The sequence below is a fragment of the Anopheles darlingi genome, chromosome 3 (assembly GCF_943734745.1).
Source record: "Anopheles darlingi chromosome 3, idAnoDarlMG_H_01, whole genome shotgun sequence".
NCBI lineage: Eukaryota > Metazoa > Arthropoda > Insecta > Diptera > Culicidae > Anopheles > Anopheles darlingi.
The window spans coordinates 41,938,439-41,951,349 of NC_064875.1; the positions used below are offsets into that span (position 1 = coordinate 41,938,439).

The 12,911-nt window shown below is 46.5% G+C and overlaps 1 protein-coding gene across 1 annotated transcript in view; it reads right to left on the bottom strand.

Annotated features, from left to right (window-relative positions):
- The window catches only part of LOC125957208 (semaphorin-2A), a 246,532-nt gene extending 234,171 nt beyond the window's left edge, over window positions 1-12,361 (bottom strand). Inside the window, exons 1-2 of the mRNA XM_049689746.1 lie at window positions 11,896-12,361; window positions 2,849-3,271 (exon numbers count right to left, since the gene is read on the bottom strand). Coding sequence (XP_049545703.1) covers window positions 2,849-2,981 — 133 coding nt within the window. The 5' untranslated portion in view covers window positions 2,982-3,271; window positions 11,896-12,361. The remainder of the gene's footprint in view (window positions 1-2,848; window positions 3,272-11,895) is intronic.
- Between the last annotated feature and the right edge of the window lie 550 nt (window positions 12,362-12,911).

A 12,911-nucleotide genomic window follows, 5' to 3' on the forward strand; every position in this document is an offset into this window, starting at 1 on the left:
GCCGTGCGCGGTTCGGTTCAAGCGTAATCAAATCATATGCTGTCTTTCTAAACCGCTTTTCTGCACAGTCTAAGAATGTCTTATGCTTTGTTCACACTGCAATATATTGGCGTAAAAATGTAAAAAATTTCTAGATATAGACTGTTACTTTTTTCCTATGGGTTTTAAGTCGGTTTTGAACCAGATCCCGTGAAAAAAAGTGTAACAATTTACGTTTTGGCTGTTGTCATCTGAGTCAAAGTTTTATCACCAAAAATAATGGAGTTAAACACCAAGTTAGTAGACAACTGATTCATTTAAAAAGACTCTATCAACATCTCTCGCAGATGAACAACTATTAGCTTGTTAGGAATTTCTTAGGTGGATAGCTCCAATAGTTTTAGGAATAAAGCCATCGCATCCAAATGGATGCGGGTCTCAAAAGATGCGCTTGAGATTAAAATATTTTTTTCAAATGGGTCTTTTTGAAAAAAGTAAAATAGATAACAAAAAAAAACTAATCTATTGATACCTAATCATATACATATTGGCTACTTCCATTAGTACTTTTGATACAATAGCTGGCTCAATTCAATACTATCTTCATTAATTGTTCATTTAAAAAAAAAATCATCCCTTTTCCATTTTCCTTCTTTTCTAAGCGACCAAACATTCAATTTTTAAAACTGACAAACCATCAATTCCCTTTAGCTTCGCCTATTTCTGAAGCCTAAAGTCACAAAAATGAGGACGCTAGATAAATAGAAATTACTACCATAAAGATTCTTGTAATCTGGACAAGGTGTTACATTATTTACATGTAGAAAATGTTGGTTATCGCATCCAAAAATCAGAGCTGCTGTTTTTGTGCCACGACAGCAACTGGTTTTGACAGGATAAATCCGGGAAGGATTTGTTTACTTCTACGCACGATGCGGGTTACATTTCAGAGCAGAAATGCATATTAGTGGAATAGTATGTACATTTTTTTAAAGTATGTTTTTGGAATCTGTATGTTTAGTATAAAATGTATGGTTTTTGTTTTACTTTACGCTAATCATTTGTGCGTTTCAGGAAGTTCAGCAGGATATTCAGCAAAACTGAGCTACTTTCCTTGCGATGTGAATATTGTTTCTAAACGCAACAACACTTTTCACACCAAAAACCAACATTCATTTATATTGACGTTTCGTTGCGACAATTTGAATATCACAACTAAAAAGTAAAAGTAATTTGATACTTTTCATTTGGAGAGTGACCGTCACCAAAACCTAATTCGCATTCGTATACCTGAGCACGACTCCTGGTCACAACATTGTTAGTGCAAGGCGGATCTGATGACCTCGAGATGCTTTCGGCTTGTCTAAAATCGGGTCTTAGACAGGTTTTTGACATTAACACTCCCTGCGAATACTGTGACACTTCGTGGGACGTTGCTGGACCAAACAGGCAGCCCCTGGCTGCATATCAGGTTAATACACACCAATGCGGAACTTGCAGTCACCAAACCGGCTACTGAAAACCTGCATGACAGGATGTTGTGTTGACCTAAAGTGCAGAAGTCCAAACAAACATCGTTTTGCATAAATCAGTGTCACGGAGTGTGATGAGAAGCATTAAGCATTAGCGATGCTCAATTAACTCGATCACCATCGCCTCTACCAAGCGGCATGCCGTAACAGAAAAACAAACAAACAAAACCATCAGTAAAACCAGGAGAAAAAACCTCCAACCAACCGGACAAACCCCAGCAGATCCAGGCCAGAACCATAAATCCTCGGCCCTACTGGCCTACTGGTCAGAAGCTCCAAGGTTACGACCCTCTAGGGTGATGTGGCAACCATCGGATCATAAATATCTCTCTAGCAAAGGAGGCTGGGTGTCAATCGATGATGCAATATGCATATTGAAGTGGCGGCCGACCACCACCAAGCAGGGCCACTGTAGCGTCCATGTCCCATCCCAACTCACGGTAATAATCGTCGGGGAAACATGCTCGACCGGGTTCCTCCCGGGGAATCACTTTACCACCGCAATTGATCCCAATCAGCGCCGGCTCCAGTAACCTTGTCGATACATCAATCGATCGTCTGGCGTGGCGGGACGTCCCCAGGAATCCGAACGAGGATGATGATGGTGGTGATGATGACGTGACGGGGTATTGGCCCACGGCCCAAGTAGTCGTCATCATCGTCATCATCCTGTGCTGGATGAATTATTTATTCCCGATGGTCCCGGTGCCTCTACAATCCGGTCAACCTCTGGTCCGGAAGTCGATAAATCAATCCACGACCTATAGAGACTGGATGGACAAGACACGGGGCAGGGGGACCTTCTCTCAAGCACTTCCCTGGATGGTCGAATGATCGACGCTCGTATCTGGATGGACGCTGGAAGGATTTCGATATTCAATGAAGTGCCGGAAGGGCATTCCCGTTCGTGCGTGCCTGCGTGTCTGGGAGGTCCACGCCACTCCTCGCGACGGTACGGTACGAGGCCAGACTGTCAATTACCGGCCGATGGTGGGGCACAGCAAAGGAGGTGCAAAGTTTGCGGCCAGCAGCACCATCAATCAACCGATCGGCGTATTGGGAGAGGTGGGACCGGCCAGCCATTGCGCCATTGCGTGATGGCGTGCTTTTCTTTTCTTGTTTTTTTTTTTGTAGCCCGCAGTGCCTTCACTCCAGACAAAATGGCGCGCCAACCGCTTTCTGGCCCCAAAACGGCACACATTCAGGGGAACATTAACGCGCCAACGGAACGCGATCGATTTTCGGTGCAATTTTCCCGCTACCGCACCAAAGGAACAGAGAGAGAGAGAGAGAGAGAAGAGAGGGAGAGAGAGAGCAAAAGGGGATGGTTCACTCACCTGGGGAAAGTTCCTCGGTAACTGCATTGACCTGGACCGCAGCAGCGATGATGATGAGGAGCCACCAAACTCCGGGCGGCCTCCTGCCACCTAATGCCACCGGTTGTACCATGTTTTTCACGATTCTGAACATACACACTAGCACAACGGTCGTCGAGCAACGGTCTACGTCACTCTTTTTCCTCTTTTTTTCCAACGCTTTTGCTCCTTAAAACGAGGCCACGATTTGCCCGGAGGCCGTTACACAGCCGGAGAGCACACTCACGCTAACACTTTTGGCCACGGATTCACGGAACCGGCGGTCAAGCCTTTCGGCGTCACAGCTTACACCTGCACACACACGCACACGTACACGCACACACACAGCGCGATTGCGTTGGATGTCCCTTGACGGATCCGCAGTCCAGTCCAGCAACCGTTTATCTGTAAAAACAGAGGAGCATACGAATTAAGATTAATAAAACAATAACAAAGAGAGAGAGAGAGAGAGAGAGAGAGAGAGAGAGAGAGAGAGAGAAGAGACCGGGAACTGTTTAAAGGGAGAGAACTGTGGTGCAAATCAGCCGCTGGGACGGGAAGTGGGTGATTAGAATTAAGTCCGAAAAGTGGGTGAAACATGATTGATTGCTTCAGGCCTTCCCCCTCCCCTAAATCCTTTTCCTCTATCCGCCTTTGGGTGTGATGTGGGTCCTGTCAGTTGGCCATTTTTTGCTTTCCTCCGTTACACATCCCCCCCATGGGAGGGTTTTAAGTATCCTTCATCATCTGTTGACCGATGCCCCGCTTCCCTTGGCCAGAATGGACTACCGCAATCTGGGTCTGGTCTAATGCCCCCGTGGTGTACAGTGAGCTCCATAATCTTAAAACAAACTGCTGTTAGAAGAATTGTACTACTTCAAGGACACTCAAGGCCTCCATATTGGATTTGGATACTTCATCTAAAGCTCTGAGGCTCCGACAGCCTTCAGGCCTGCTGCGAAAACGTTTAATATGCCCTCACACACAGCCACACGCACGCATACGCGTATACACGCACGAACACATGCCAGTGACAGGTCGCGTCAGAGACTTCAGAATCAAAGTAGGGCGTACATTTTATCAAGAACCAGTAGTAGGCTACGGGAGGGCTGGTACTTGCGCTCCCTGGCTGGCAGTTTGATTGATTCGTTTCGATTACTTTCGAATTTGAAGCCCCGCAACCCACTTCTCTCTTTCTCTCTCTTTCTCGCTCGCTCTCTCTACTCTTCCTGCTGGTGACACCAGGCATGCGGTGCGTCACCAGTAACTCCACAGAACTTGCGAGTTGCGGAAGGGATTGACGTTTCGAAGGCGAGGTACGGGAATGGTGCTCCCCCCCCCTTCCTTTCTGTCAGTTTCACCCAAATTCCAGCCCAACAACGATGGTGTGTGTGTGTCAGTGTGTGACGTGTGACGCGGGGCCCTTCCGCTAACTCCTGCCGCCCTGCTGTTGAATCAGCGCATCTTGTTCCAGCAGTCTGAGCCTTGACACGCACCACGACGTAAGAGAAGAGGTTGCTCTTTGATGCGTCAACCTTTACGTACGTAGCCACACCACGAACGCCTGTATGTGTGTATTACGGGGAGGGAAAATTCAGAAATCCTTGCACGTTTTCCTGCCGTGAGCCTTCGCTCCATCAAACAGCCGCACAGCATACGTAATGCATAGTGTGGATGGTGCTGGTGCGCACCGCGCACCTCTTCCCTTCCGCTCCCTTTCCGCGTACGCACGTCACCGGCAGGAGTCACGTCGAGTCGAGTCGAGATTAATCGATTTTTTATTTGATCCACCCGTAATATTGCTGCTTTTCCGACCTCCGGTAAACCTTGCAGACGATTCTGCTGCTGACTTGAGGTTTGCTCTGATGACTTCCGTTGCTAGGCGCAGGCTCCACGAGCAGTCCAAGCAACCGTCGTACCGCTCGGTGTATCGCTCGGTCCGGGGTTGCTTTGATGAAATATCAGAAATGCAGCGACCTGAACCAACCAGGCTCCGGCAGTCTCGTATGGGATGGACGTCATAACGTCGCCGTAATGGATCCCACCTCCCCTTTGCTGATACGTGATTTCGCCTGCCTGGTATGCCACCATCGCTCGTCCCTTTATTTGCGTCCTTCCTGTCGCTTACCTTGAGCGAAGAAACACCGGCACCATCTACTCAACTCACCTTCTTGGTCGTCGTCGTCGTCGTCCTCCCAAAAGAACGGGGGTCCCAAAACCTTACTAACAGCCTCTTCACTCTGGGTCATACTATGGCCGCTGGCAGGCGGCCCCTTTCCGCCCCAACGCGATCCGTGTGTAAGTGCTTACAGGCGTCCACCACAACAACAGCAACAGCAGGCAGCGAAGAAAAAAACAGGAAATTCCAAAACTTTACCTCACCACAACATACCCCCCCTCCCATTTCCTACTCAACAAAAAGGGAAAACTCGGCGAAAATGTGGGACAACCAATTTCGGAAACTCACGACAAACCCACGGGCAGTGGGGATGGGGAGCGACCTTCCTGCGCAGCATCATGAAAAGGGAGGCACAGAGCATAACGTGACCGAAGCTTTCTCGAGCAAACTTTTGATGTGTGCGAGAGTGTCTGTTTTTTCGCTGTGTGCGACCCGCGTGAAAGGTAAATATTTTCCGTTTCTTGTGATTTTCCTTCCTTTTTTTACGATTTTCACTCGGTACCACCGATACAGTTTGGCTCGTTTGCTTGCTGTTAGATAAGGCACTTTTGCAACTCTCTCTCACTCTCTCTTGCTTTCTGGCCTCTCTCTAACGGTGTGATGCTTGTCAGGGAAAAAACTGTCCCGGCATACAACACCACAGCATCATGTCGAGAGCATGTTGCAAAGTGCAGGAATGTAATATTTCATCAATTTGCTGGCTCACCGCTGGCAAGAGCAAGAGACCACAACAGGAAGAAATAGGAAAAGAGAGAGAGGAAGGCATATAGAGGGGATCAGCTGGAGCGGAAGCGTGGTTTAATGAAGTGGAAAACGGTTTCGGTTCCGAGTGGAGCAGCATCACCAGCAGCAGTCCCGGAATCGGTGATACCTGGGACCGATGCAAAGGTAATAAATTAGCTTCCGGCATCTCGGTGGTTTCGCTCGCTTCTTTCCGGGGTTGACATCTTGCTAAAACCACACAACTCCGGAACATAACGTGGAAGCGATCCTTCGTGGAAACCATAGTCGAAGTAAATAATGCATCCTTTGCTCGCAGAACCTCGTCTGCGTTCACGCGTTCGTAAAGCGAATGGCATAAGTTTGATGCAATCTTTATACCTTCAACACTCGTACCAACGGATGGGTTTGGCCAGACCATTTTGATTTTCATTTGTTAATTACACATAGTTCTATTATTTGTAGAGGTTTGACCTTTTAGGTAGGTTCCTAAAAATGTGTTGGCTTTCAATTGATAACACTAATGTCTAAAAACCAACGGATGGGCCAGACCCACATTTATTTTATATGGTAGAACATGTAATTTGAACCATTTATATGGTGTTTTTTCATTTTTTACTTAAAATATATGCTTTTATGATCACTTTAGAGCGCTTAGCATTTATGTAAGTATGGATTAGCATGCACAAAAAGGCTACACTAAGAAACTGCCAATACGACGCAGGATTTTAGCTCTTTCCTTCAATATTCTTGACAATACGGTACCAGTACCTATTGTATTTGTAAAATAGTGAAAAGAAACAATAGGGACGCCAAATGTGCTTTTTTATACGTTATCTCAAACACCTAACGTTTTACCTATCGTTGAAAAACGCATCAATAATATTCATAGTATCAAGCATTTTGAGGCTCGCTCAGTGATTAAAACATTTTTCAGAAAACAAATCAATCTTCCAACAAATATTGTAGCTGGACAAAGCAGCGGCTCTTATACATCTACTAGCAAACGAGACTGCCGCCCTTTTTTTTTTTTACACAGAGCTGATAAGTTAGACATTAAAACTATTTTTTCTAATCTTCCTGCCAGTCTGTTACCAACATTCAAAAGTTGCTTACACTTGTTTTTCTCGAGCTTAAAATCAATTGAAATGTTTTTGTAGGTTTTTGAACATAATAAAACCCATTGAAATCCGACTTTATATGCTGCAAACTAAATTTAGAAACTAACTGAGTTTGATGAACAGACAGAAAAAGTGATTCGAACGCCCATATAAATACATATAAATGCATAGGGGTCTGGCCAGACCCATCCATTAGTACGAGGGTTAGACAGCACATTGCAAGACAGACATTTGGGCTCAATATAGAATAGATTTATTACCATTTGCGTAATGCAATTGCGTTTGCACAGTCACTAATCAAGCGCAAACATAATGAAAGCTCTAGCATAAGCTAGATGACGACGCGGTTTCCAACGCTTTATGATCGACTGAGTGTTGACACGCTTGCAACCGTGCATGCAACACTAACAACTATTAACACCACCAACCACCCAAACTGAAGGATCGATGTTGAAGTGTGACGATGGCATGATGAATTCATTAAAATCCACCCGTAAACTCCACTCGGTAAAGCGATTTGCTCGATTGCTCTTTCGTGCGATGGTGATCCATCATTCGTGAGGATTGTGCGCGCTGCAGCTTTCGTCACCGGCGATAAAGAGTAAATTAATTTCGTCTGTCGAACCTTCGAGGAGAAGGTTCAGGGCACATGCCGTCACATGACATTTTAACTCGAGCGTGAGCGAACAGTGAGGTTGATTAGATGGAAAATGGGAGAGCCACGACGGCCGATAAGCATAGCGCAGCGCCGAATGACCCCGATATTTCTTTCATCCTGCCAGATTTCCTAATGAATGCCACAGTTGCTTGCCTTTCCTCTGACATCCTTTTCTCTCCTGTTCCACTTTTCATACGGGGCCGGATGAATGTGATTCTGATGCCATCACCGCGAGCAACCGTTTGATGCATTCGAGAATATGTTTTTACGCCCCACCCCACCTCGTTCCTGCATCCATTCAAATTCCATGTTTCGCTCTAACGATGCGCGATGCGAGTGAAAGAAGACAAACTTTGCCAACTACTTATTTCGATAACGATCACCACCACAACCACCAGTACGGACCAGTTTCGCAGAAAACGGGTGTCTCGGTGTCCTTCAGCGCGCGCGCATCGGTCAGCTGCAGGACCGCTCGCGTGTGTGTGTCTGTGTGTGATAGAGGACGAGAAGGGAAGAAACATGATGCCCTTAAAACTTTGAACGAACTTTTCACACCCCATCCTTGCTTCAAGCTCGATTCCTCTCATGTTCTCTTCGCCCTCTCCAGTCCCGGGTGTGTCCACTTCGCTCGAAGCGAAGGCAAATACGACCAGCAGCATATGTGTGCACCAGCCGTTTACCACCGGAAACCGTTTCGCAGTTTCGCAGCATCCCCTTCAATCGCGCCGCGCTCTCTGTTTCGTTTGCTTCTTGGGACACAAGTTGTGTTATGGTAAGGCCCCGGTAAGGCTAGTACTAGATCGCCTAGAGCTCAAACTCATTTTAAACACTCCTCAAAAACTATAAACAGATCGGTTTCGGCGACATGAAACCCAACATGCGGTCCTCTGGTCCGGTAGTCGAAATGGAGGGTTGGAGGAAAAACTTTTTCCCACATTTCTCTGAGTGCACTTCCGAATGCCATGACTTCTCATTCGCTGATTGCACCAAAAGCCGAAAAGGAGCTTTTTGTTGAGATCAACTCGAGCTGCTGCGTAGCACGCAGGAAACGCACAACAACCATCAAACCGGTGCCAAATGAGCGCTCGATTTGCATATGATAAGATTGATTGAAATGAAGTCAAGAAGTCTGTTTCGGGAGCGAGGAGTAGAGGTCTAAACGGTGCTCTCCCTTCTGCTGTTGGAGGCTTCTCAATGGTGGATAAACAGCTCTAAGGACTCCTGTCTGTTTCGGATACTTTTAGAAGGATCCTTTGATTAGAAGCTACACTGTTTGCCACCGATGGAAGTTGCTGGAGTTAGTTATTTGCATACCTCGGTTTGTCGGGAGTGTGTCTGAAGATGCAGAAGGTTTTCGGCAGTGTGCCAGCTGGAAATGGACGGGCAGTACCTCAAAAATGTGGCAAAGTTCATCAACTAACTTTGAGCTGTGTGTGTGTGTATTATCCTTTTTGAACGTTTTTGTGGACATTATTGGTATGTAACCTACGTTGGATCCCTGAAAAGACAAGCTAACGTCACTGGAACAGGTCCAACTACCCAAAATCTCCGTTGTACATTTAGTTCAACATAAAAGAATAATTTGACCTATGCTTAAAACTATTAAGGGGGCAACAGTTTTCAATCTTTTCATTCACAATTACTTGTTACATATTTCCATGAATGCTTATCCTTTCAAGAGTATTGTGTGAAAATTCCAAATCAATCGAGGCAAAACTGACAAAGATACTGATTTTTGAAAAACCGCATTTCATTCAAGCTGCAATAAGTTTCGTTACTTTGAAATCGATTTCCCAAAACCAGCGTTTTCAAAATCGATGCCCATCATAGCACAGAATCGAGTTTAAAACAAATTTAAATAATTTCTTTTTAAGAATGATGTAAAACTGGTTTCTTGAGGCAAAATCGTAAAATGCATCACTTCTTCAACTGCAGAAAACAATCAAAAATCGAACTTTCGAAAATACCCCAAAAACTCGACTTCGACACTACCTGGATAAACTTATAATCGAACAAAAGAATATAGATTTGTAGATTTCCGGTGATCCAGAACAGAAAGCTGGGATGGGCAACGAGAAAAGTACATAATTGCAAACTCACCTTAGAAGATTCGATGCCAAAAAGTAATTTTTTACAAATCTTCCACAAAATATAACCAAATATTTGAAAAGTTTTAGTTTTTAACATAAAATTTAGGTAGAACATTAATGTTTAATGATTGTTTTACAAAAAATCTTCAAAACTGAGGATTTTATTGCCCCAAATAAACCATAGCTTCTACCATCGAGCCAACCTCCTTAATGCGAGTGATAAGAACACAAACGGTACGATTTGCATCACAGAACTGGCACACTAGCCATACCATTCTAGGTTATCCATGTAATGTTCCCGGCCAGGTCAGGTCCAATCACCATTGAACGCTCGGTAGACGGGAACCCCAACCCCAACTTTGCGCTCCGGCATTATACTCTAACTAATCCATAATCCTTTTCAGTAAGCCAACACCAGCAAGGCCCTCTCCCCATCCCTCCCTTTGCAATGTAATCGGTGCCGATATGTTTTGAAAAATGTATGCTAATAGTACTGCTGGCTGGTGGCAAACAGTGGCCACGGACGGTTTATAATGCGGAGCAATTTGGCGGATTCAGCGAATCGAAATCGTGTGTGCTAGTGTGTGCTATTGCCTTCTTCAAGCAGGTACCAGTACCACCGAGTTACGTGGTCGATAGGCATCGCTCAAGGCACCGCTCGAGACTCCAAAACCTGATGGTTAGCTGGCCTGTGTGTGTGCTGACGGCGAGTGTAAATAGAAGAGAGAGAGAGGTCGACCAAATATAAAGTGCGCGCGTACACAGTAATTACTACTACGCCATTCTTGCCTGAAGAGAGGAAAAGACGAGGCCAGGGTTGAGGAGTTTCCATAATTCTCGAAGCCGATTTCCAAGCGGATCCCCAAGTCCAAAAGGAGGTTGTATAAATTTGATTTAATATTCATAAAAGGATGAACTCCACTTGCCGGCCGTCCAGCTAGCTCGCTAGAAGGCTAGCTGGCTGCAGTGAGCTGTGTAGACAGGTCGTCGCCTGGGCAGCCGGCGTGCGGGGTCAACGATGCACCGAAAGTCCAGGGAGAGACCGGATCCGGATCGTCCGGCCGCTGCCAGGTCAACAATTATTTGCAATAATCTTCCCTCCCGTTTTGTGCTAGAAGGGAGCTCCTTTTGACCAGCACCATGTCGGGGTTGTTCCATGCTGCTTCTGCCCTGCTGGGATGTCCGCAGTGCATGACTCATCCTCAGCCAATCGTCCGCCATTAGCGTCCGCCATGTAAAGTACCATCGCGAGATAGCACACTTGCAGAGCAAAGTGTTGACATTCTACTGCATTGTGCTAGCTCAACGAGGCCGCGGTAAGGGATGGATTGCGCTATTGAGCGATGGATTGATGCTGAAGAAGCCTCGTTCATCATTTCTTTTCCACCTTTTCTCATCATCACCCCCGGATAATCAGTGTCCCATCCGGGCAATTGCGACACACACACACCCTCAGATTTCGCGGTACGATGCGAACGGCAGCTAACCATGAAATGGCCGCTCTTGATTTTCGCGTAATTGGAAGCCTTGAAGCTTCATCCACGGGGCCATTCTGAATGGGCCGGAACGTACTTTGCTTTGCTTTCTTCTACCGGGGGCCAAAGGACAACGCAGAAGCGAGCGGCTCTTTAAATTTGATTAATCAACGAACGAAACGCAGGACGAAACCTGGAATGGCCAGACCATGCTCTTCACAGCCATCGACGGGCGCAGAGCGCAGAGCGCAGTAGGGAGAGGTATTAATCAAAACAAATGACCAAATATTAGGCATTATTGCGCGCTTCACGCTCGAGCACGGGCGGTGTAGCGGAACCGACCGAACCGAGCCTTGATCCTCTGAAGCGTCTTCAGCTTTCTGGTGGGGTGGGGGTAGTGGTGGTGAGGGTGGAAATCATGGTGACGAGGAGACGGTGAGTGGCGGTGGCAGAAAGATAGATGGAAGCTCGTTGACAGCGAGCGTCGAGAGCGACACAGCAGCAACAAGATTTTGTTTTTGGCTCGTCGCTTGTGCCAAACATGCGTCTGTCCTTCGGCGTCTACGCACCAAAGGAGAGGTCTAGGTCTACCGTCGTCGCCGTGACCGATGTTGTGGCAGTGAATGAAGTGAGTCCCGTCCCGTGAGTCTCTATCGATATCGATTGTTTGATTAATCAGTTCGAATTAGGTTCATAAATGGATGATCGATCGGTTGCTCCATTAACGATTATGGAGCACCATTTCCGGGAGCAACTCCGGAGAAGGGCTCTCCTTTTAGGACTTACCGTTTTTCCCACCCTTGCGGAGCAGTGATTTGGAAGCTTTGTTTCTCGCACGTCGATATGTAACCGGGATATGTGTTTTGCGTTGTAAACGTTTTCCTCTTGAAACGTTCACTCTTTGCACGTTTGGCTCTTTGGTATCCGCGTTTGAAGCGTGAAGACTGCCCGGGGCCCGGGAACTTGGAACGGGCTGCTAATCAATGTTTGATTCGTTGACGTTGAAGTGGGATTGTGGAACAAACAATTGATCTTCCTTCTCGACCGATTCGACCACTAGAATGTGGTTCTATCACCACCAGAGAGAGAACGGAAGGGCCCTCTTCAGAACAGCATCGTCATCATCATCATCTTCATCATAATCATAATAATCATCATCATCAGCAGCAGCAGTAAATAGCCACAACGGATGCAAGTGTGTAGTATGATGATGTATGATGATTGGCAGATCCAGCACGATGGGGCGGGCGGGGTCCTCTCTGTGGAATGAATGAAGAAGAGAAGAGAAAAGAAATGTAAACACTCATCGTTACACACACGCACACACACACACGGCCGCACTCAATCCCCCTTTCCGTCATCTTCCGGCGTGCCACCGGATGAGCCATTTCTAGCCGTATACTACTTAATGAGGAAAAGGATGTTCGCTCGTCTGTGCCCAAGAATCAGTGTTTGTGTGTGTGTTGGCAGGCACTGGCAGCAAAGCTGTGTGATTACCAGGCAAATCCTCTTACAATGCACGGCCCCCGGTGGCACCCGCACTCGGCCACTATTGTGTTTAGTTATTATTAATGTTCAGCACGCGGCTAGGTATAGCATTCGCAATGTCAGATGCCTCGCCAGAGTAGTATCTGGTTGTTGGCGGAACGGGGAAACGAAGTAAAGCTAAGCAAAGCAAAGCAATCCCGAACAACTCTTGGTGTGGTCTCTTTGTTCGGTGTGGCCCCGGACACCGGGGTAGCTTGTACAAATTGATATTACAAGCGCATTAGCTTCTGGGCTGGGATAAAGGGGATAGTGAT